The sequence below is a fragment of the Schistocerca gregaria genome, chromosome X, assembly GCF_023897955.1.
Source record: "Schistocerca gregaria isolate iqSchGreg1 chromosome X, iqSchGreg1.2, whole genome shotgun sequence".
In the NCBI taxonomy this organism is placed as follows: Eukaryota; Metazoa; Arthropoda; class Insecta; order Orthoptera; family Acrididae; genus Schistocerca; species Schistocerca gregaria.
In genome coordinates, this window is record NC_064931.1 from 691,022,549 (window position 1) to 691,046,779 (window position 24,231).

Consider the following 24,231-nt stretch of genomic DNA (forward strand, 5'->3'; position numbering starts at 1 on the left):
AAAAACCTGTATTTCTCCACAACTGTGAGTGGATCATTATTAAGGTAAAGTCCTAGTTCTGGAGGAATGGTACCATGCAGACAGAAGTGCACAACACATGACTTTACGGCTGAAAACTGAAAGCCGTGGGCTAGAGCCCATGACTGCACCTTGTGGATGGTTCCCTGTACGTGCCACTCAGCAACACCAGTACTGGAGGAGCAGTACAAAATGCTGAAATCGTCTACATACAAAGAAGGTGCTACTAGACCATTAACAGCCACTAAACATAGAGATACACTCAATACAGAGCCATGTGGAACCCCATTCTCTTGGATATGGAGGGGCACTATGGGAGACACCAACTTTGACATGGAAAGTACGGAGCAATAGGAAATTTTGGATAAAAATCTGGAATGGGTCCTGGAGACCTCACTCCTATATTGAGGCAAGGATATGATGTCGCCAGGTCGTGTCGTAAGGTTTTCGTGAATAAAAAGAGATGGCAAGCAGGTGTTGGTGTCTGGAAAAGGCTGTTCGGATGGCAGGGTCGAGGGAAACTAGATTATTGTAAAGTGACTCTGGCAGAAACCACCCTGGCATGGAACCAGTAGACCACATGACTCCAGGACCCAACACAACTACTGACTTACCATGTTCTAACAGCTTACAAATAACATGGGTGAGGCTGATTGGCCGATAGCTATCCAGATCAAGCAGATTTTTACCAGGTTTGAGCACTGGAATGATGATGCTCCCCCGACATTGCAATGGAAAGACACCATCGCACCAGATCAGGTAGAAGATAACAAGGAGATGTCACTTTTAGTCTGACGAGAGATGTTTGATCAAGTGACTATGGATCCAATCTGACCCAGGAGCTGTGTCGGGGCAATATGTGCCCTGAGCTTACAGTGACACAGGACTGGTGGTGCTTGCCAGTCCCCAGCTCAGGGACCCCAGGGTTGCCAAGGCCATACCTGGCAAACTAATGCTGAGATGAAAGAATTGTTCAAACGGTCTATCAAACATGTAGATAACTAACCACCCAATGTTTTGGAGAGGCACATCAGTGTTACTTCTTGTGTCGTAGTGTGGGGAACCACAAGGTACGATTTCATGATACAGCTGTTACTGACTGAGGGAACATTAATGGCCAAACGGTACATCTCAGACCTATCGCACACACTCGTGTTATCTCTTGTGCAACAGTATCGTGATGTCATTTTTTATGATTTCCACATACTGCATGAATCGTCATGAAATATTGTCAGGAGGCCCCCCGAGCTTATGGATATTTTAAAAAGTCACAATTAAGACAAAATCTTTATTTATGGAACCAATTTCAGTCGACTGACTCATCATGTTCCTGTATGCATCTATGAACTGTGTGTGACACTGAGGTAACCCCATACCCAGCAAGATCCCCAGACCTGACCCAGATAATACATGTGGAACCAGCTCTGATGTCAGCTCTGTCCTAACACCATTATCAGAGGCCAGTTAAACAATCGTGGCCTGCTTGCCTCAGGAGTGACTATAACAGCTTTATGGGACCCTCTCCCAAATGAAACAGTGCCTGCATCCATTTCAGATAGGTGCAAAGTCACAGTGATAAGTGGCCTCACACTGACAAGTTTAGGTAAATTTGATTATTTTGATATCACTGAAATATTGCATGCCTTCTCAATCTGTGAAGTTTCGTAAGGGTTCTTAACTTTTTTTGTCAGGCAGGGGCCAGTTCGCTCTGAAGGACCTCATTTGAAAGCTTAGCAAAATCTTCAGTCTCTTGTCTCTGCCTATCAACCATTCAATGCCTAAATTATACACAGAGTTGATACCTTTACACCTTGCATTATTCCACAAAGCACTTTCCATTAATGTACACTAGATTAATATCTGTCACTGTATCAAATATGAAAGTGGTTTGAACTGAAATATCAGGTGTTTCTAAAGGTAGAACTTTTTTAACAACCAAGCAAAACAAAAACTGTTCATATTTAACTCATATGAATAGAACAAGCAATACACACTCTTAATAAACAGGTAAAGTGCATAAGCAGAATATGAACAGTCATATCTGAGAAAACTATTTACATAAATAAAATCACAAAGTTTCAACAAAATTTTTGTAACTATTACTGAAACATGAGCTCCGAGGTATAAATATAAGGATACAGTTGCCCTCCTGATAAGATAACACACTGGCTCCAGCTGGTGCCACTGGCCTGCCTGACGATCGTCTTGACGGTTTAGGTGGTACGAGTAGTTTGATTAGGTCCTCTGCCTGTAACACAAATTTCTGTGAAAATTGGGGTACACTATATATACATTTGACACAAATGCTCCTGATATACAGTACTGAATGGCTACTCAGTCATTAGACTACATTCAAACAAAAAAGATGCAAATATACATTGCTATCTTGCATTCTCTTCTGTGGCCATGCATAGCTTCTGGCAAGTAATGCAAAATTGATAAATTAAGAATGTTAGTTCTGCCTCAGTACCTACTCAATGCAAGATTGTTGCTGCTCTTAAATGATACAGATAGCACACTCCACAATATTTTTAGACAAGATATGTCTACTTCAGGTTTCAAGAAACTAGTGAAAGTAGCATATAAAATCGAGGTAATTATATGTATTTAACAAGTATAACAAAATTAACCATCGGTAATTTATGTACCAAGAGTGGTATAACAGTAAAGATGGAATTGTAAGGATCCTGTTAGGCATACGACTTTTTTCTTCCAAAAGCAACAGGAAAGCATTTTCCAAAATTGGTATCACTGATAGTTGCACCTAGCCTCCATAAATCATATCTTGAGATGTCACCCAAATTATTAAAAATGGCTGCCAACAATGTTTCGACATGCAGTTCTAGTTACGAGGCTAACAAACTAAGATAATTTTTCTGTGCTTAAATTGTGAAAAAGCGCCTTCTATGTTGAGAACTTGTATGCTCTAATTTCATCATCAAATGAGTCTAAATGAACACTCAATTCTCAACTTATTTTGTTTGTTCCTGAAATATGAGTCTCCGCATTCTGCAAGTTTCATTTTGTTAGGTGTGTGACAAACCTGTTCTTATTCCAAAATATAGGCTAAATCTAGTAGTCATGTCTCCTACACCTGAGAAAGTAAGCTGGCAAAATTGGAGGAAGAAGACAGCAGGTGAAGAAGAAAAACATTCTAAAGTGAAGCAGTAAGAGAGAAGCAGAGAGTATCCCAAAAGAAGAAGATAGTGCAACACTGGCAGACCAAGAATAGTAATGCAACAGGGCTGAAAAAATGAAACACTGCCAGTGAGAATGAGAAAAATTCACAAGGCAACAACGAGACACAAATGTTCATCAAATTTCTCCTCGAGCATTGGAAAAAATCAGTCCACAGAGCTAAGAAAGCACTGGCAAAGTCACCCAGTAAACGGGCTAGTGGTACTACAGCAGATTCGTTGCTAATTGTCACCAACAAAAACCACTCTAGTTTTTCGTTAAACATAATTCAAGATATCTGATAACATTGCACATGATATCTGTGATGTGATTAAGGCTTTTTATATCTGTGATATTAGCAATTAGAAATTCTCAATCCAATATAGGCCTACATGATATCTTACTTGTAATGTCAACTGTAGATGAGACTGAGGAGACTAATTTTGCAAAAACCGACAACCATCTTTGTTTAACCAGATGACAAGGATGAACAGGTTTCTACTGATGGTATCCACATAGCATGTGTTTTATCTGAACCAACAGCTGGCAGGAGGGATAATTTATTTAAATATAGTGTTGTTTTATTTGATATTTAATGTTTGTTTATGAATGTGTCATTTGACATTAAATGCCTGTTTAAGAGCGTAGCCTGGTAGAGTAATTGTGTACCTCACTCAACATCTTTTCATGAAGTATAGGTACCATCAGGTGGTTGTATTAGACTAAATGAGCCTTTACTCTTGTTTTATAGTTTTCTTGTGGTATGTTTCAATCCTGTTAAGCTCTATGTCAATTAATTTATTATGGACAATGTGTCACGTGCCTAACACACACCAAGTATCTATAATAATAGATAACAAGCAGTAGAAATATAGAAATAATGCTTCATTACTATGCAAGTATAATGAAAGGTTCTGGCTACCAGTAAAATAATACACATCAAATATGTAACTAAATTCCATAAGATTTTCTCGAATTACCAAAATAATTGTTTTCCATGCCTTTTTCTGTGTCACATGTTTAACAGAAGTAAACTAATTTATTTTACACACAAACATAAAATTTGTACTTGTCATTAGTAATTGTCCTAACTATATTAGTTGCTATAATTATTTATAAATTGAAAGGTACATAACAATTATTAAACAGCAAAGCAATGGTAAGAAACTTCAATGTGGCATGCCTAATGGAAAAAAAATTATATACATCATTGTGAAATGCCTTGATATTGTCTCCATAGTTTATTTTTAACTGGCTTTTCCACAGTTGTATACAGAAATCATGCTCCATTTCAGCCACATTAGTGATATTTGATAACCGACTGTGTCATACAGTTTATTTACTATTACAAAATCATTTTTCATCATACATCTCCTGCTATTAATACAGATTATATCTGAAACACTGATTCCAACAAACAGCTGTTTCCTTCTACTTCACAATTTTCACCCTCTACCACGTGATCATTTTGTCACATGGGTTTAACTTACACAACTTTAAGATTTACTGGATTATTTGTGCATAAATTTTAAATAAAACTTTAATATTACCACTGATTTCCAATTATTCTTACTGGCAGGAAATATTTTACAAACACAAAGTAAAAGAATTACAGATATAACATATTAGTTGCAATGGGGTCCACAGCCAAAGTAAAATTGTTAGAATGACATCTGGCAGACTGGCTGCCTTAACTTTGTAAAAAAAATCACTCTCTTATTTTGTCTTTTTCATTACTGCATAGTTTTGGCTGTGTAATAATTTTAAGTGTATGTTATAACCCATCAGACATATTTTGCTTAGTCAAATCTGTATGTTAGTCGCACATTCTTAAAATGCATTCTGGTGGCTGGGCCTCAAAATAAATAAAGAACGATACCAACGGTGAATTCATATTCCCTTCTTACAAGAGGATATCCCGGTTTTTGGGAGAGAGCATTCCATTTAATTTAAATTATCATTATATTTTGATGCGGTATGTTAAAACACTGGTGTGTCATGTGGTTATTTTAAAGTCCAGCCATCCTACTGGATTTTAACAATGTATGATCAACATATATTTCAATTATAGCGGAAATATGTCCATTTGATGGTTTACACCATAGAGAAATTTGCTATTCAGCCGAAATTGTGCAGCAGTGAAAAGGAAAAGGCAAAAGGAGATTCTATTCCAACTTACGACAGCTCCTTGGGGCAGATTGTCATTCAAAAACTTATAAATCTACTTTTTTAAGGCTGCCACAGGAAAAATATCAGCAATTCCATGAACGAAACATCACAGGGTGGAAAAAACGTCACGCCATCTCTTCAACCAATAGTTAAAGATTCATGTATATTGTCCAGAATGAAATTTTCACTATGCAGCTGAGTGTATGCTGATATGAAACTTCCTGGCAGGTTAAAACTGCATGCCAGACTGAAACTTACTCCAGGACTGCTAGTCCCGCAAGTTTTCCAGAACTTCTGTGAAGTTTGGAGACAAGGTACTGATGGAAGTAAAGCTGTGAAGACAGTTTGAGAGTCGTGCTTGGGAAGCTATGTTGGTAGAGCACTTGCCCACAAAATGCAGTCTCTCTGTCTGGCACACAGTTTTAATCTGCCAGGCAGTTTCATACGTACACTGTGTTTACTATCTGCTTTTTTATTTGCATTTTGGCATATTTTACACTTCTAAACCATCATATCGTATAAAAGGAAGAAACCTGAAAACGGATTGTTCTTTATCATTTCCCTTGCAATGAAAAAAGTCGCACTTTTACATTTGTAAATAAAAGCTAACTAAAAACTGGACAAGTCACTTCTGGGATTCAGGCTGTTCAGGTAAGCACCCTTCACCAGCCAATGTTGTTCATCTTCCAGACAGGATTAATGATTAATTGTATTTAGCAACTTCAACCCAGTAGTAAAAGATGAGTACTAGTTATTTTATCTACAAGATAAACAGTACTGAGCTGAAAATTGAAGCAAGATTTTTCATAAATATTAGCAATATTTCTCATTCTGTTTCTTTTTGTTGTTGAAGAAGCAAGACACTTTACTAAAAGGCACAGATTGTACTAAATGAAATTTTTACAACTGTAGCCAACATTCTCAAATTACATTTCCACAAATGTGCCAAACTTTGAAGTCTACATATTTTGTGGACAAGCTCATCTAAACTAAATTGAATACCCTTCCCGCAAGCCCTAGATATCCTCTTCTAAGAACAGACTTTAATCAAAATACATTCATAAATACCTGCTGCTGCTGGTTGTGTATGTGTGTGTGTGTGTGTGTGTGTGTGTGTGTGTGTGTGGGGGGCAATCTCCAAGGTACACACACACACACACACACACACACACACACACACACACACACACACACACACAGTAAATTGAGTATCTCTGCATTTGTAATACATTCCATTTCCATTGACAAACACAAGGGAAATTCAGTCTTATACTTACTTCAAATAATTAATATGATATGCGTTTTTGAGGGGGGGGGGGGGTCTAGTAATATAACACTTATACTGACACCCAAGAAAAAAAAAAGAGAAAGTCAGAAATGTATGACACATAGCCAAAGGAGTGATACCTTACTTGAAACCCTAGTACTTTTAACATTTCGGTAAAAATTCACTTACGTTGTTGACGGCAATTGCAATCAGGCTACACTACAAATCAGTCCGTCACCTCAGCCAATATTCCTCCAGTTACATTCATTGGTTTTGCCAACTGATACCCAAACTATAATTCTGGAATACAAAATAACATTCCAAGAAATCCTGTAGTAAGAGAAGGCTGGTAATTAGGACTGTTAATTGCATCAGACAAAATAAAAATAAGATGATAGTTGTTGATATTTTGCCTCTCACTGCAAAAGGTCGCTTTGATGACATCAGTCACATGTTTCTTGTTAGTGGTCATTTGTTTCTTCCTAGTGACCACGACTGCTAAGGTTGAGAAGAGGAAACGTGTCAATAAGATGTTTGTACCACATGATCTGGCAACCTTAATAACACCTAGTAGACCAAAACATCCTTATATTATTGTAAATATTGAGGGGAATGATCGAGGATTTACAAAAAGCTGCAGATAGCTATGGGAACACAGAAAAATTTAATATACCCCACGTTTAATACAACAAAGTCAACGAAGGATAATCCTGCCTGTGTACAAGTGAAAACATTCGTCTCTGACATTGCCCCCTGGACAACATGCAACACTATAAAGAAGGTAAGGTGACCACAAGACCTACGCACTATGGAACTACCACCACTGGAATGCAATAATTGCCTCACAGTGGAAAAGAAAAATGATTTTACAAAAATAATTATTCACTTATTAAATGAACATAAGCAACGCAGCAGACTAGTACTTTATTAATTAAGTTGAGTCACCTACTCGGCAAAGATAGAAATCAGTAATACATGTTTGGACATAAACCTTTGATTATGTTAGTCAAAATGGTACATGCACCCCTTTTCAAATGCCAGTTTTCAGATAGGTTTTTTTCTATTGAAACAGTGAACTTTCTTGATTATTTTCTTACACAAAACGGTCATATGAAGGATATCTGGTAAAGAACTTATTTCATTTTCTTGCTGCTAACCTTCCATTGAAATAAAACATGTATCAACTTTTATCTTTTTTTTTATTTTTGGTGTGTGGACCCTTCCAAATTTATAAAATTCATATACGACATTAGATGAAAAGAATTCTTCTTGTTTGTATACAAGTTTCTCATCTGTAAAAGTCTTAGCTCACATCACTGATGTATAATTTAGTTCTGATCAATTCCAAATTGTGATAGTCATGTCCTGTAAATGTACCCTCTAGTTCCTAAAGCCACTAAACTTCTCTATTACAGTAAACACAAAAATAAATAGGCCCTACATATCCTTTCTGAAAGCAGTCATTACGAATAATGTGTATCATGTCCAGAGGGAGGAATTAGTTGAAACTATTATGGTCTTTGAGGTGATTAACACTGAACTCTCAGTACATGATCTACTTAAACTACAGTTCATTTGACACACTTTAAGAAAGAAGATTCGAATTCAATGACAGCATCGACATCACTGTGTACTAAGCATTATATATAAATACACAAGGAATGAGCTGGAATTGGCCACAATGCTATAAGGAACCATCCCACAGTTCGTCTCAAGTTGCAGGTTGTGCGGATAAATATTCGGGATCAATGGCCGATAGTCGGAGTTCAATCGGATAACACAGTGAGAATAAACTCCCTGCTATTACATCTGGCTGTAATGTATTTCTAACTGCATATTTTTCGCAGGGCTGCGAAAATGTTTATTTTCGTTAAAATTTAACGTAACCTCGAGGTGTGTAGAAACCTAGCATTAGCTCATTTGTAACGGGACAGGTCAAAGGAATTGGTCGCTTCAATGAAAAAACATTTTTGGTGCTCGCAAAAAAAATGACATTTAGATTAAACTTGCCGTACAGTGATCTACTTCCCATTCTTCCTGCGTAGCAGCACAGAATTGTAATCGACGTGTTGTATGCAAGTACGCATCTACAAGAAAACAAAAACCGGGGCTGTGGTACATCACAGCAGTAAATCATAAACACTTTCAAATAAAAAGTGAAAGAAAAAAATGAAAATCACATCTTATGTCAACCAAAACATGAAGTAAACACGACTACCTTCAAAACAAAAACACAGTAATCAACAAAAATACAGATAACCAAGTGTATGATTCTTTGCAAACAAAAGTGTCACAACAATTCACTTCTTTCGTTTATGCTACATGTCAACGACAAAGTGCAGTCTACTTAATGCGCATATGGCAGAATCCTTACGGTCTTCCTCCTGTATTTCTCCATTTTTTACTAATGCTAGCTGCTGCCCACAACAGCGTCTGTCGACTCACACTGTCACTTGTTTAGCGGAGCTTTAACGAATCATAGATACAAATGAAGCGCCTATATCAAAGTTAATAATCTACGATCATTCCGATTTCAAAATGATATGCTATGGTTTCGTGTTCCAAGCACCATTTGTCCAATGAATCCCAGTAATGTGGAACGAGAAGATTTACATACATACACATAATATATATGGTTACATACTGACCATTTACAAGTATTTTATTTTTTAAAAAAAAAAGCTATTTGAATTAGTAATTCCTACCCACCACCTTTTACATGATATAAAAATAGAAAATCTTCTGCAGAAAAAAGGCATTATCGAGGAGGAACTTTTTCAGTTAATTTTCAAATTTAACTTTGCCGTCCTTCCGGAATCTTATTTTGACGTCACTTCCGAGTGGTTGTGGACTACAAAGTTCTGTGTGTTACGGCGCGTTTACATTGATTTCGCAACATCGTTCGCGGCTAGTAATGGTCTACCAATGTTCGCCACACAAAAACAGTGTTCCACGCCTGCGTCGGTAGAAATCAAAGACATATACAGTTGCTGATATATGTCAACGTGTGCCCCGACCGGGAGTCGAACCTGGGATCTCCGGCTTACATGGCAGACGCTCTATTCCATCTTCTCTCTCTCACTTTTTTTTATGTTATGGTTCGTTGTATTTCGTCGTAGCGGGCGTCACATGACATCCGTCATAGCTCGTTGTTGATCTTATTACTGTTTTTTTTATTATTATTACAGAGGCCAGCCAGCTCTCTGAGCTATCGTGCCGGCTCCATCTAAGCCACCGATAACACAGAGGATACTGCGACTGCAGGGACTTATCTCAGGCACGCCTCCCGCGAGACCCACATTCCCAGCTTATTGTCCCGCACTATATTCGTATTGCCCCTGCCCATTACACTCATTACTCACGGCTTACCGATTCTCGCAAGAGTTAGGACAATGTTTGTACACCTGCACAGAAGATGGTCAAATGGCCGGTGAGCCTTAACTATATATATGAAGATGGAATCTGTTCTTTCGGACATGTCGGAAAGAACAGAGACCATCTTCACATATAAAGAGATCAAAGAAACATTGTTCGTGGCCTGCTACCACTAATTTCCGCTACGCAGCACTAGTGTTTGTTAATTGTTTCCTCTGAGTGAGTGTTTTGGTGTTTGTTTTGCTGTGAGTGTAGTAATGCGTTTATTTCAATTTCCTTCGTTTTTGTTTGAAATGGAGTGGTCACGAGACTACTATGAGGAAGAGGGGTGCCTGTGGATTGTACGTTGCGCAGCTTACAAAAAAAAAAAAAAAAAAAAAAAAAAAAAAAATCAAACGTGATTCATTACAAAAAGTTGCTGTGGTACTTGGCACCAGCAGTAGTGATGTGGACCAAAAAAAATTAAATCTCTCTTGTCTCAGTACCGACGAGGGAAAAGAAAAATAGATGACAGTAAAAAAATCTAGATGTAGTACTGACACACTTTACGAAACCAAGTGGTTTGGATTTAAATATCTACATTTCCTGGATGATATCCAGGTACCAAAGGAGGCCTGAGAAACAAGTGAAGAGGTAAACAAGGTTATGCTTGCATATGATTAATTTTCTTCTCTTGTATAACAATTATAACTGTAATTATTTCGCCATGGAACAGCTCCTTGTAGGTTCACAAAATAGTTGGCAAATTCGTCGCGAATTTCCTTGGGTGATTGACAAGTTCTCCATGGTATGTTTCGGAGTGCAGTAATAGAGGATGCATTAGAATCTCGTCTCCATGCCACTGGGATGACTTCACCTGACGCCTAATTTCTTACTAAAAATTGTGCAGACACACTGCTGTCATTTTGATGGTTTGTGACACCTGTGGTTATAATAGCATCAGTTTGCAGATCACACGAAACACTGATGCCATAATACCAAAGCAGTAGTTACAGACTCTCTCTTTTGAGCCTCTGTCGTGCCTACTTGGATAAGGCTTCATGATGTTTTTCTGTACTGGAAAAGCGTCTTGTGCCGTGAATAGGTATGGTGGTGGCTTTGTCCCTCTAAGTAAACACTCGTGAGGTGGCAAGTTCACTTTAGTTTTGTGAATGAGTTCACTTATGGAGGCATTCTTGAAAAGAGTTCCATCAGAAATCCTCCCTTGGCAGTCAACGTCAGTATATAAAAAGTTTAGTTGGCGTCAACTACAGCAAGAAACACAATGCTAAACGATCCCTTATAGTTATAAAACTCGCTCCCACTAGCAACAGGGCACTGTAGAGCAATATGCTTGCCATCAGTTGTTCCGACGCAATGTGGGAAGTGGAGTGCCTGGCGGAACACACTTTATTTTGAACGCCATTCGTCTTCAGTAGCTGGCATCTGAAACAAGCCAGTTTAGTTTCAGGTTTCGCAAGAGCTGCTTCAGTATGCAGCATCTGAAACTGAGGAACCTGAAGAGATAGATGAAGAGGACAGTACACCACCTCCACAAAAATAAGTCGAAAGGGGGGGGGGGTGGAAGAAGCGATCCCATACTTAATGCAGCCGAAATGTTGCGTAATATTATGCAGCAGCAACATCGACACAGACAACAACAGGACTCAGCAACAGACTTCGAAAAATTTGTTGTCAATAAGTAGAAAGAGCTTCCGCCCCATGAAAGGGCAGTGGCTACAAAACGAATAAGTAATGTGCTCTTCGAGGGACTGATGACCTTAGCAGATAAGTCCCAAAAGATTTCACATTTTCACACTCTTCGAGGAAGAACTGATTGCTCCGAGGAAGAAGCAGCATACAGTAATAAACAAAGTTGCAGCAGGATCATCAGCTTGAACCTCAACTGCAGATTCCCCTGTCACATTCATTGGCAGCATATATGATTTGGATTCTGAAGAAATTGTCTACATGGAATAATGCTAATATGTAAATAATAATATAAAAATAAACATCTAATCAATTAAATACGTCGCAACCTGACAACAACAGTGACACAACTCAAAAATGCAATATTTGAGAAAATACTTTTAAAGAATTATATGATACTTATAGTGAAGGAGTATAAGCTTCTTTTAGATTTCAAGTAAGTATTTAATGGCAGTATATTTTGTTATATTACATACAAAAGTAATACTGTAATTGTATCCATATTTTTCAATGACATAAACTCAAAACTCATTTTCGAGTTGTGTCACTTCTCTTGCTGGGGTATGTGTTTTAGTGCTGTTAACATAACTTAATACCTTTACATAATCCTTCAACCAAAGCTTCAGAAACTTCCAGAACTATTTGAGATATGGCTGGCCTTGAAATGAGAGAATAAATATGTAAGGCGTTGATATGGGTCTCCTGATGCCAGAAAACGAAGAGTAAAAGCAAGTCTTCACTTTACAGGCTTTTCTAAAATTTGTGTCTTTTTTTTAAACAACTGGTCCTACAATATTCAACACTATTTTAGATTCTGACGGCGACATCCTAGTGATGTTACGAAAGCCAGAAATGTCTTCCAAATTCAGCTCAGAAAGGATGTCATTCGCGCCATGTCTTCTATTGTACGTTTTGGTCCACCAACGACAACTATGTCGTTTTCTTCGTCTGCTCATTTCATTAAGTATTATTAATACAGCACTAAATTTCATTAATTCTTCCTCTTCACTTGACATACCACATCTCTTGATGTGAATACACAAAGTAAAAATGTTTGTATCAGTTCACCATAGCAGACTACGCGAATATGTAGAAATGTTAGTCGCTAGTGTAAACGGGAATGTGAACAATGAACAATGTTGCCAACATGTTGATGGAGCAAGTTGCACACAATGTTGCGAACAAAAACATGTTCTGAGCTCAGTGTAAACGCACCTGTAGACTTCCTGCAGAAAATAGCAGATCCTTTTCACTCTAACTCGATTCGACCAAGGACCTCGATCAGTCAACAAGTATGCAGCATGTTTGCATGCACGTCATTTTGACGTCACTTCCGAGTGCTTCTGGACCACAACATTGTGAGTGTTATGCTTTTGTATATAATTGGAAAATATGTGATACAAACTTTGCAGGCAGCATTGTCCATCCACGTTTGTGCTAAAATAATCATAATGTGGAATAATTAGTGTATTTTTTCCGGTACCATAATATGGGGTTTACTTTGACCCTTTCTCAGGCAACTTTGGTCAACTTTTCCTGTTAAGAATAGTCTGTCTGATCATGATGCAAAGCTAGTTACAGTATGTGATATAGCTCCATACAGTACAGCAAAACAGATCTCCAAAATAGTGCTTTCAATTAACAATTTAACAATTGAAAATTTTAGGGAAACCTTGCAACAGTTAGACTGGAATGAGGTTTACAGGGAACCTGATGCTAATTTAAAAATTAACCTATTTCTCGATACCTTTGTGAGTATATTTGAAAACAGTTTCCCTAAGAAAACAGTGACATATAATTGTCAGAAACCATGTAAAACCCATGATTACTAAAGTGATAAAAATATCCTGTAAACAGAAAAGAGAAATGTATCTTGTAGCTAGGAGGTGTAATGATCCCGAAACAGAGATACATTAAAAAAACTATGACACTGTATTAAGAAAATTTATTAAAAAGTACATAAGTATGTGCTTTGTGTCTGAGATTAGCACATCTGATAGTAAAATTAAAACAATTTGGAATGTTGTTAAAAGGGAAACATGGCAACCAAGAGTACAGGAAGACTGTATTTCTACCAACCTCAATGAAAAATTTGTTAACAAGAAGTCAGAAGTAGAAAACATCTTTAATAATCAATTTGATAAAGCTGAAATACGACCCACATCTTCTACTGAAATAAGGAAAATAATAAATTCACTCAAATGTAAAAGCTCATATGGAATTGATGGCATTTAAAACAGAGTCCTAAAAGCTTATTCCCAACAAATAAGTAGGATTCTCAGCCATATATGTAGTAGTAGATCACTGAAACAGGGCAGTTTTCCAGACAGACTGAAATACGGCATTGTTAAACCATTGTACAAAAAAGGGAATAGGTCTGATGCTAACAACTACTGCCCAATCGCACTTCTGACAGCTTTATCCAAAATTATTGAAAAAGTATTGTATTCGAGTGTAGCATAACATATTTGCAAAACTTAAGTACTAACACAATGTCAGTTTGGTTTTCAGAAAAGTTTTTCAACGGTAAATGATATATATGCTGATCAAATATTAAATGCTTTGAATAACCAAACATCATCCATTTGGATATTTTGTGATCTCTCAAAGGCTTTTGACTGTGTGAATCTTGAAATTGTTCTAGGTAAGCTTAAGTATTGTGGTATGAGTTTGACAGAACACAAATTGTTTCATTCATATTTAACTGGAAGACTGCAGAAGGTTGGAATTAAAAGTACAGAAAGTCTGCAAAAATTAGCAGAGTCCTCTAACTGGAGAGGTATCAAGAATGTTGTCCCACAGAGTTCAGTCTTGGGTTCCTTGTTGTTATTAATATATATTAATGACTTGCCACTCTATATTCATAAAGATGCAAAGTTAGTTCTTTTTGCTGATGATACAAGCATACTAATCATACCCAACGAGCAAGAATAAGCCGAGGAAATTGTAAATAATGTCTTTCAGATAATTATAAAGTGGTTCTCTGCAAATGGGCTCTCAATAAACTTTGAGAAAACACATTTTAAACAATTCTGTAGAGTAAATGAAATAAGACCATTGATAAATATAGACTATGAACAGAAGTCTGTTACTAACAAGCGGAAGGCCTCAGACATGGCCAACCGATTCGGCTCAGATTTGGCAGTTCGCTTGTGAACAACCTAAAACGAAGGAATCTAAGATATTTTGGGTCATCACCCAGCGTTTTTGAGAAAATCCCTAAATGTTATGACGAGCAATCGACTCAAAATTGGCGGAATCGATAGATAATTGTAAATAGAGCATATTTCATCATCAGGTATGGGGTCCGAAAAGGCATACTTTACCAGAAATCGAGGTAAAAAACATTTTTACAACTGCCACGTCTGTACCCAGATGGTGAACGACTTTCGACGAAAGCACCGATAGCGCAACGGCCAAGGTAACTAGCTGGGAATAGGAGAACCCGGGTGCGAATCTCGAAGGAACCTGGTGGGTGTTCTTCTCGTTTGTATTTTTCCGTATCTCAATTGATAGGGATAGGAGAGTTAATAGCGTAAGTAAATCAATAAGAAATGATAATAATAGTGCAGGCAAATAAATTTCTCCAACCTCTTGGGATAGAAAACAGCTAAACTGTTACTCCAGTTCACTTTACAATGGCTCTTCCAGTCACTGTTACGTGTCCTCACTTTTCTTCGAACAATTAGATGGATGGTACTTGTCATATAAACATTCGAAACAAATATACTCACGGCACCAAGAACATCTAATGAATGCAATCTTTCGGCAATTACACTGTTTCTTCCGAAGAGTCGGCGGAAAAAAACTTGGTATGCATTTAAAAATATGTTTTTTTCGGGAATTAATTTTGATGCGTACCACGCATACGATATCATTGCCTAAACAATGGTGCTGAAAGTTGGTTATGTAATAACCTGTGAATAGTTATAGCATCCGGCGGTTGTGCAATTCCAGCTCGGTTTCCAGAAGCACACTGCATTTCTGAAGAATGGAAATGAAGTTTTTAACCTGGTGATAGAAATAAATATCACACAGTTGTGCAGTTTGGCGGTATTACTTACAATGTGCACATCGGCTGACCCTCGCCATCTATAAACATTGTGCCATATATTGTAGTATTAATTTGTCCACTGCAGGAATCCAATATTAGACAAAACTCGTTATCATAAACGTATGGTTTTAAAACATTCTCAAGAAATGTTCTGTAAATCGCATTCGTCAGTTTCCGGGATTTGGAGCAGGTAATGTAAACATTTTTCAAAGAGTCGGTTAAACGATTGACCTCTTGTATAACCCGAGGACCAAATGTAACATTCGTTTCTTGTAAACACATGAAAACCTTAGTCACCACTTTTCAGAGGCTGTGATGGCATATTGCACCGTGTACGAATGTGTTAGTTTGTTTTCATACCAACTGCGACAAGGGTTCGTTTTTCTCCGTTATGCGATAACGTGCGACGAATGTTCACTCGCATCCTGTTTGATCGGTGTTGATCACGTAATCACGATTAAAACCGGTCATAAGTGACGCCATTTGCGTGCTGAAAAGAGCCGCCACTTTCTGCATATCTTCTATATCTTATACCTCCTTATGAGAGACGTATTTAGTGACGTGCCATTGATGAATTTTATACTCCAATTTGAAATTTCTTGCCCAAGATAATGATGCAGCGAACGTAAAATCCTTGTTGGCCGTATATTGGAGCGTTGCACCTGCAGCCCACTCCTGAAGTATTCTCGTTGTTACATTCTCGTTAAGAAAACGAGATTAAACAAATCGGTCGTATGTCCACTTACACTCCTGGAAATTGAAATAAGAACACCGTGAATTCATTGTCCCAGGAAGGGGAAACTTTATTGACACATTCCTGGGGTCAGATACATCACATGATCACACTGACAGAACCACAGGCACATAGACACAGGCAACAGAGCATGCACAATGTCGGCACTAGTACAGTGTATATCCACCTTTCGCAGCAATGCAGGCTGCTATTCTCCCATGGAGACGATCGTAGAGATGCTGGATGTAGTCCTGTGGAACGGCTTGCCATGCCATTTCCACCTGGCGCCTCAGTTAGACCAGCGTTCGTGCTGGACGTGCAGACCGCGTGGGACGACACTTCATCCAGTCCCAAACATGCTCAATGGGGGACAGATCCGGAGATCTTGCTGGCCAGGGTAGTTGACTTACACTTTCTAGAGCACGTTGGGTGGCACGGGATACATTCGGACGTGCATTGTCCTGTTGGAACAGCAAGTTGCCTTGCCGGTCTAGGAATGGTAGAACGATGGGTTCGATGACGGTTTGGATGTACTGTGCACTATTCAGTGTCCCCTCGACGATCACCAGAGGTGTACGGCCAGTGTAGGAGATCGCTCCCCACACCATGATGCCGGGTGTTGGCCCTGTGTGCCTCGGTCGTATGCAGTCCTGATTGTGGCGCTCACCTGCACGGCGCCAAACACGCATACGACCATCATTGGCACCAAGGCAGAAGCGACTCTCATCGCTGAAGACGACACGTCTCCATTCGTCCCTCCATTCACGCCTGTCGCGACACCACTGGAGGCGGGCTGCACGATGTTGGGGCGTGAGCAGAAGACGGCCTAACGGTGTGCGGGACCGTAGCCCAGCTTCATGGAGACGGTTGCGAATGGTCCTCGCCGATACCCCAGGAGCAACAGTGTCCCTAATTTGCTGGGAAGTGGCGGTGCGGTCCCCTACGGCACTGCTTAGGATCCTACGGTCTTGGCGTGCATCCATACGTCGCTGCGGTCCGGTCCCAGGTCGACGGGCACGTGCACCTTCCGCCGACCACTGGCGACAACATCGATGTACTGTGGAGACCTCACGCCCCACGTGTTGAGCAATTCGGCAGTACGTCCACCCGGCCTCCCGCATGCCCACTATACGTCCTCGCTCAGAGTCCGTCAACTGCACATACAGTTCACGTCCAAGCTGTCGCGGCATGCTACCAGTGTTAAAGACTGCGATGGAGCTCCGTATGCCACGGCAAACTGGCTGACACTGACGGCGGCGGTGCACAAATGCTGCGCAGCTAGCGCCATTCGACGGTCAACACCGCGGTTCCTGGTGTGTCCGCTGTGCCGTGCGTGTGATCATTGCTTGTACAGCCCTCTCGCAGTGTCCGGAGCAAGTATGGTGGGTCTGACACACCGGTGACAATGTGTTCTTTTTTCCATTTCCAGGAGTGTATTTATCGCCTGGTTTTTGTCGTATCTTGTCCATCCTTTAACGATACTACTTTCCCACAATTTCAAGTCCTTCTTCCTTTTCAAGGCTGTTGTTGCTCCATTCTTTTGCAGTGTTTGTAAGTTCCAATTTGGATGATTCCTGGCTAGCGCTACCGTCTATACTTTTACTTCAAGGGGTATAGCGCCGTAGTTCAATCGTTTAGTAACCGGTTCGTAATACTCATCGGAAGCACATATTCCCAGTGTCGTGGAGATTTCCAAAGTTTTATGACCATTTTGCGATTAACTAGTTTGGGTATCTACCACTGAATCACTTTCTGCTTCGTCTTCATGGTTTCGTACTTCAGTATCAACAAAAGTCATTTCCTTCGTCAGCTCCAAAAATCGCTCGACGATAGCCGCTCCTATTAATTTGGAACCCCGTGAAACAGAACTGGCAGGCCTGCCGGAGTGGCCGAACGGTTTTCTTCAGTCTGGAACCGCGCGACCGCTACAGTCTTAGGTTCAAATCCTGCCTTGGGCATGGATGTGTGTGATGTCCTTAAGTTAGTTAGGTTTAAGTAGTTCTAAGCTCTAGGGGACTGATGACCTCAGAAGTTAAGTCCCATAGTGCTGAGAGCCATTTGAACCATTTTTGAAAAAGAACTGCCTTCTTCCGCTAGCGCATTGATAATGCATCTGTCTTGCAACACTTTTACAAACCAAAACACAGCGTCGGTAACTTTCCGCTTACCATCGTCTGTGACAGGCTCCCAACTATATATTACAGCGCTAGTCGAAGGGTGTACATCCTCCATTATTCAGATTATGCACCTGAAAGATATGGCACAACAAACAATAACTAGTTACTACGGCATAAACAGACGAGCTAATTACTACAAACTACATACAGTACTCGTCATATGTTACTTACGGAACGATACTATTCATTCACAAAAGTATTTCATTCGGCGCTTTAACGATGGCAAAATCACTACATGTATCGGTGAGGTTCGCTGCAGCCTAATGACGGAAAATAACTCTTTCCGATTGACTTCTATAAGGCTCGTGCTGGACACCTTCACTCTTCCAGCTTCACAACTATGATAAGACCAAGAGGCAACCGGGAGAACATAACTCTCCCCGCGCGCATTCTGTCCCGTGCCTCGCTGTAAGCAAGCGTCGCGCGGTTGGCTATCTGCGATCCCTCGTGAGGAATTCGCAGCACTCTTACTCGAAATTGTTTTCATGTGACAAAGCTTAAGAGTTTAATAGTGCCTACCTTATTATTATCATCCCTTATGATTTACTTACCTTATTAATCCTCCTATCCCTATCAATTGAGATATGGAAAAATACAAACGAAAAAAGAACATTCTCGAGGTTTCTTCGAAATTCGAACCCGGGTGCTCCGATTCCCAGCCCGTTACCTTGGCCGTTGAACTATCGGTGCTGCCGTTGAAACTCGTTCACCACGTGGGTACGGAAGCGGCGGTTGTAAAAGTTTTATACCTCGATTTCTGGTAAAGTATGCGTTTTCGGACCTCATACCTGATGATGAAAAATGCTCTATTTACAATATATATCGATCCCGCCAATTTTGAGTCGATTGCTCGTCATAACGTTTAGGGGTGATTCTCTCAAAAACGCGGGGGCGTTAACCCAAAATATCTTAGATGCCTTAGTTTTAGGTTGTACACAAGGGACCTGCCAAATCTGAGCCGTATCAGTTGGTCGTGTCTGAGGCCTTCCCCCTGCAACACAGAATACTCAACATTTCTGGGTGTGTGCACTGATGAAAAATTGAATTGGAAGAAACACATCAATGATATGCTGAAACGGTTAGGTTCAGCTACTGCAAATTTTGGTGATAAACATATCAGTAAATTAGCATACTATGCCTATTTTCATTCACTGCTTCCACATGTTATCATATTTTGGGTTAATTCATCATTAAGAGAGAAAGTATTCATTGCACAAAAGCGTGTAAGAAGAATAATAGCTGGAGTCACCCCAGACAACCTTGCAGACATATATTTAAGGAATTTGAGATATTCATAGTATCTTCGTAAAAGAACCATTCACTTATGAAATTTGTTATTAATACCCCATCCTAATTTAAAAATAACAGCGAATTTCATAGCTATAATACTAGAAGAAAGGATGATCTTTACTATTCTGTATAAAATCTCACTTTTGCACAGAAAGGGGTGAATTATGCTGCCACAAAAATCTTTGGTAATTTGCTAAAAAGCATTTAAAACAATTTTTCAATGACAACTCCTTCTACTCAATAGATAAATTTTTAGATATGAAGTAGTAGCTGTAAAATAAAAAAAATAATTAATTATTTATTTTGTGTAAAGAAAACTTCTGTTAAAGTGACATGTTCCACATCATTACAAAACATCATTTTCATGATCTATGGAACAAGTAGGAGGAGGAGGAGATCAGTGTTTAACGTCCTGTCGACAACGAGGTCATTAGAAATGGAGCACAAGCTCGTGTTAGGGAAGGAAATTGGGTGTGCCCTTTCGAAGGAACTATCTCGGCATTTACCTGAAGCTATTTACGGAAATCATGGAAAACCTAAATCAGGATGGCTGGACGAGGGTTTCAACTGTCGTCCTCCCAAATGCGAGTCCAGTGTGAAGGATTAATGTTTGTATGAACTGGCCACAAAAAGCTTTTCCCACTAAAATTACCTTATTAGCATGAGGTAAACAAAACATCATGCATTCACAAAATAAAAAGAACGATGTAGAAGATTGTGAGTTTCATGAAGTAAAAGGATCACTTTGTGTGAAATTTAATGTTAAGTATCATAGGAAGTGTTTTCCCTTTACTATTATAACGAACCAATGGAAGAAACCTACATAAACAGGATCAAACAATGCAACGGAGACCACATGTGTAGCGTCTACAATGCTCGATCAGTTACTGAGGAAACAAGAAATCAAGAAATGTCCCATTTGTTACCGTCGAATACAATCTGCAAATGGTATTTGAGTGCAAAATTATATATTACGAAAGAAGAAGAAGAATCTGCTGGTACTAAATCCGTAAATACCATACATGAATTGGTGTTTTAAAGTAGAAATTGACACACTGCGAAAAACTGACATAAGATGGCGACGAGAAACGGAGCTCCAGGACATTACTCTACAAAAAATCTTTTGTGTGGTGATATTGTATCTAAAGGTATTAGGCTATGTTCAGCAAGCCGCAGATGGTTTCATACATGCTGTTTCGCTCAACTGGTACTAAAGAACTTTTCATGTGACTGAGAAATATTGTACCGGTCATGAGGCAGCAGTCACGTGGGGATAGGCTAAACTGCGATTTTCCGATATCAATGATTTCTGTGAATGCTGCTTTTCGTTAACTGCGATTAAAGTTACCGAAAAGTAGTATTCACAGAAATCACTGTCCCTTCGCTCTCCACCAAAGCTATTTCTGGAACTTCTACGATTTTTGCTGCTTCTGCGATTTCTGCAACTTATGCCATTTCTGACTTCATGCGATTTATCACTGTGGATGTCACACTGTCATTAATCGCAAATCTATTGTACTCTTATACATTACAATAGTTGGAATCATTGTTAATATTACTATATCTTTTATGTATCTATTAAGATCTGCGTTCATTTTAATTGTTTTAATCATAATTTTGTGTATACCTATATCTCCTCTTGAAAGAGGAATTTTTATGTGTTCCTTTTCTATAGTTTGTAATAATCTGACACATTCTACATCCATGCGAATATCTCACAGTATTGGATATATGGGATCTAAATAAATAAGAAGAGAACTGTGGAAATACAATCAAGACATATGTTCTTGTCTGTATAAGCGATTCCTTGTCAGGACCGTTTCAGTAACCCAACTGACAAAAAATAAGGGAAATGGTATAACTAATATTTCTATCTATTCTTCCTCAGTTGCTGGATGATTTACGAAAGATATGCTAGTCCACAGAGAAAATTTCATCTCATCAATACAGTCAGTAGTGAGTTTTACTTATGTTCTTCCTTTGGCTTTAATTTTTATTAATGGAAAAAAATGTGAAAATATCGTAGTATGATGTTGCATGTGATAAAACAAAGCACCACACAGTAGTTTATGAATTCACATTTAGAATAGAGATTCTAACCAAGCTGTTACGTTCACAGGTATCCAAAGCACATTTTCAGTCACTCAATACACAGATAATTCAAAATATCATTCACTGCAGAACTGGAGAAGTTGCCACAGCGTCTGACACGGTTTTCGTCAGAAGAAGATTATTTTCTAAGTTTGTGAATGAACTTAGTGACATCGACAAAGTGTGAAATCTCCCCCCACTCAATTTCTTCCAGTACCAGGAATATTAGCAGTTGTTGAATGTGAATTATATTGCAAGTAATTAGTAACAGTATAAAAGTTAAATAATCCTCGTGATCTTCCAAACGCAGTTCCATTTCGATTACTGGCTGCTCTATGTACCCACCCACATTTGGATGAGATAATCGTGAAGATTCAACACGACTCTTCAACAACTCGCAGCTTAAAAGAGCCATAATTGATAACATAAGTTTGCAAAATGAGTATTGGTACAGTGTGTCATTGAAGTTATTATGTGATTTTAAAGAGATGATAAATAAATGTGATCTACACTATGAGGGAATAAGCAAAATTCCATTATCACCTTGTTTAAGTGATACCATACCCTAAAATTTTCTGCCATGTGGTTAGTGATAAAGTCTCGCTAGAGTGTGATATTGGTCCATCCGTCCCTCCTGCCATGAACTATTTGTTGTGATGACATACTATAACCTGTAGTGTAGCCAAAGGTCTAGACTATTTTGGAAGGTTGTATGTTTTAAGGTTGATGACATGCAAGTGAAAACAGTGGAAGTTACTGATCTTACAATTAAAAGTTGCCATCGTGAATGGTATTAACACAATATTTGAAAATACAAGCAGAAGTTTAACTGTGTATTGTACTATTGGAAAAAAAATCTGTCTTGTGAATACAGTTGTTAAACATTTGGTAAAAGTTACATAGTAGAATCAAGATTGCATTTTTGGTTGTTTATATATGATGTATGTACGTAATACACATCATAATATTTATCAGAGCCTTGTCCATTATCTAATATGTTTTCTGAAATTACCCTGCAGTTTAAGCTTTAATGATAAAAAGTGTGTTTAAGGGGAGCTGGAACAATCCATCTTCTCCATGCTAATTTTAGCAAATAGAAGGAACATTTTTTTCTGAAACCATTAAACATATTGCTCTGAAATTTGGACTACATGTTCAGTGAGTATTTCTCTACAACATTATAATGCCATATTAAGAAATATTTATTGGTTTTTGTTTTACAATTTTTTTACACAGATGTTTTTTTTTCTAAAATTTTTCACTTTTTCTTACAGAGACCTTGAATTAAACAATTTTTTTACAATTTGTTATAAAAATGAAGGAAAAGAAGTAAACAATATTGTGTATAAATTTCATTGATATACTGTTAGCAGTTTTTGAGAAAATGTTCCTCAAAGATGAAAATTTTAAAGTTATAGGAAACGGCTTTCAAAGTTTTTTAATACATTCATTGCACATATGATGGATTATCAGCATCCTCTTCTTTTTCCAGTGTTAGTTTCCTTTTCACTGGTCTTTGGTTCCCTTTTGCTGCATGTTGTAGGCTATTGTCTCTTCTTCCCCCAACTCTTAGTCTTTCTTCATCAATTAGGTGCATCGTGGAAATGTTATTGTGTCCTGGTTGGAAACCTAACCGTTTCAGCACATCACATTTGATAATGTTTCCTTCATTGTATGTTGTCACTGCATCATACACTCCAAATTGCAATGGTTTTATCTGTACAGACACTCTTTTGGGAATCTTAATCCAAATTAAATTATTTACACTTTCATTTTGATTTTGTGTTTTCCTATATAAACACTTTTCAAATAATCTTGGCTGTGATACATCTCTGAATATAGGCTTAATTACATCAGTTACATTATTTGGCAAACTGTTTTTATGGGCATATTCCTTTCCTGATTGGTACTTACACCATGAAACATCACCTGTGGGGCACAGTGGATGTTGTGGGTGTTCTTTTGTTGATGCAGTATGAAAGTAATGCCCACACTGTTCTCATATGCTCAATGCTTCTTGTATTTTGCGTAATTGCACACCTATAATACCTCTGCAATCTGTCAATTGCTTCATCTGTCAATCTTCCTCTTCCTCCAAGGGCCTTACCATCACTAAGCTTCTGGGATCGTAATGTCTGCTTTAGTTTGCGCAAACGCACCTGCATGCACTTCTGCACATGTCCAATGCACT

The 24,231-nt window shown here is 38.5% G+C and overlaps 1 protein-coding gene across 5 annotated transcripts in view; it reads right to left on the reverse strand.

Annotated features, from left to right (window-relative positions):
• The window catches only part of LOC126299006 (membrane-associated tyrosine- and threonine-specific cdc2-inhibitory kinase), a 166,008-nt gene extending 156,817 nt beyond the window's left edge, over positions 1 to 9,191 (reverse strand). For all 5 annotated transcript variants that reach the window (XR_007552706.1, XM_049990636.1, XM_049990635.1 and 2 more), the window contains exons 1-2: positions 9,006 to 9,191; positions 2,158 to 2,266 (exon numbers count right to left, since the gene is read on the reverse strand). Coding sequence is in view for 4 of the 5 variants with exons in the window: in XM_049990636.1 (XP_049846593.1) it covers positions 2,158 to 2,266; positions 9,006 to 9,029 (133 nt within the window). In the remaining variant the exon portion in view is untranslated. The remainder of the gene's footprint in view (positions 1 to 2,157; positions 2,267 to 9,005) is intronic.
• Between the last annotated feature and the right edge of the window lie 15,040 nt (positions 9,192 to 24,231).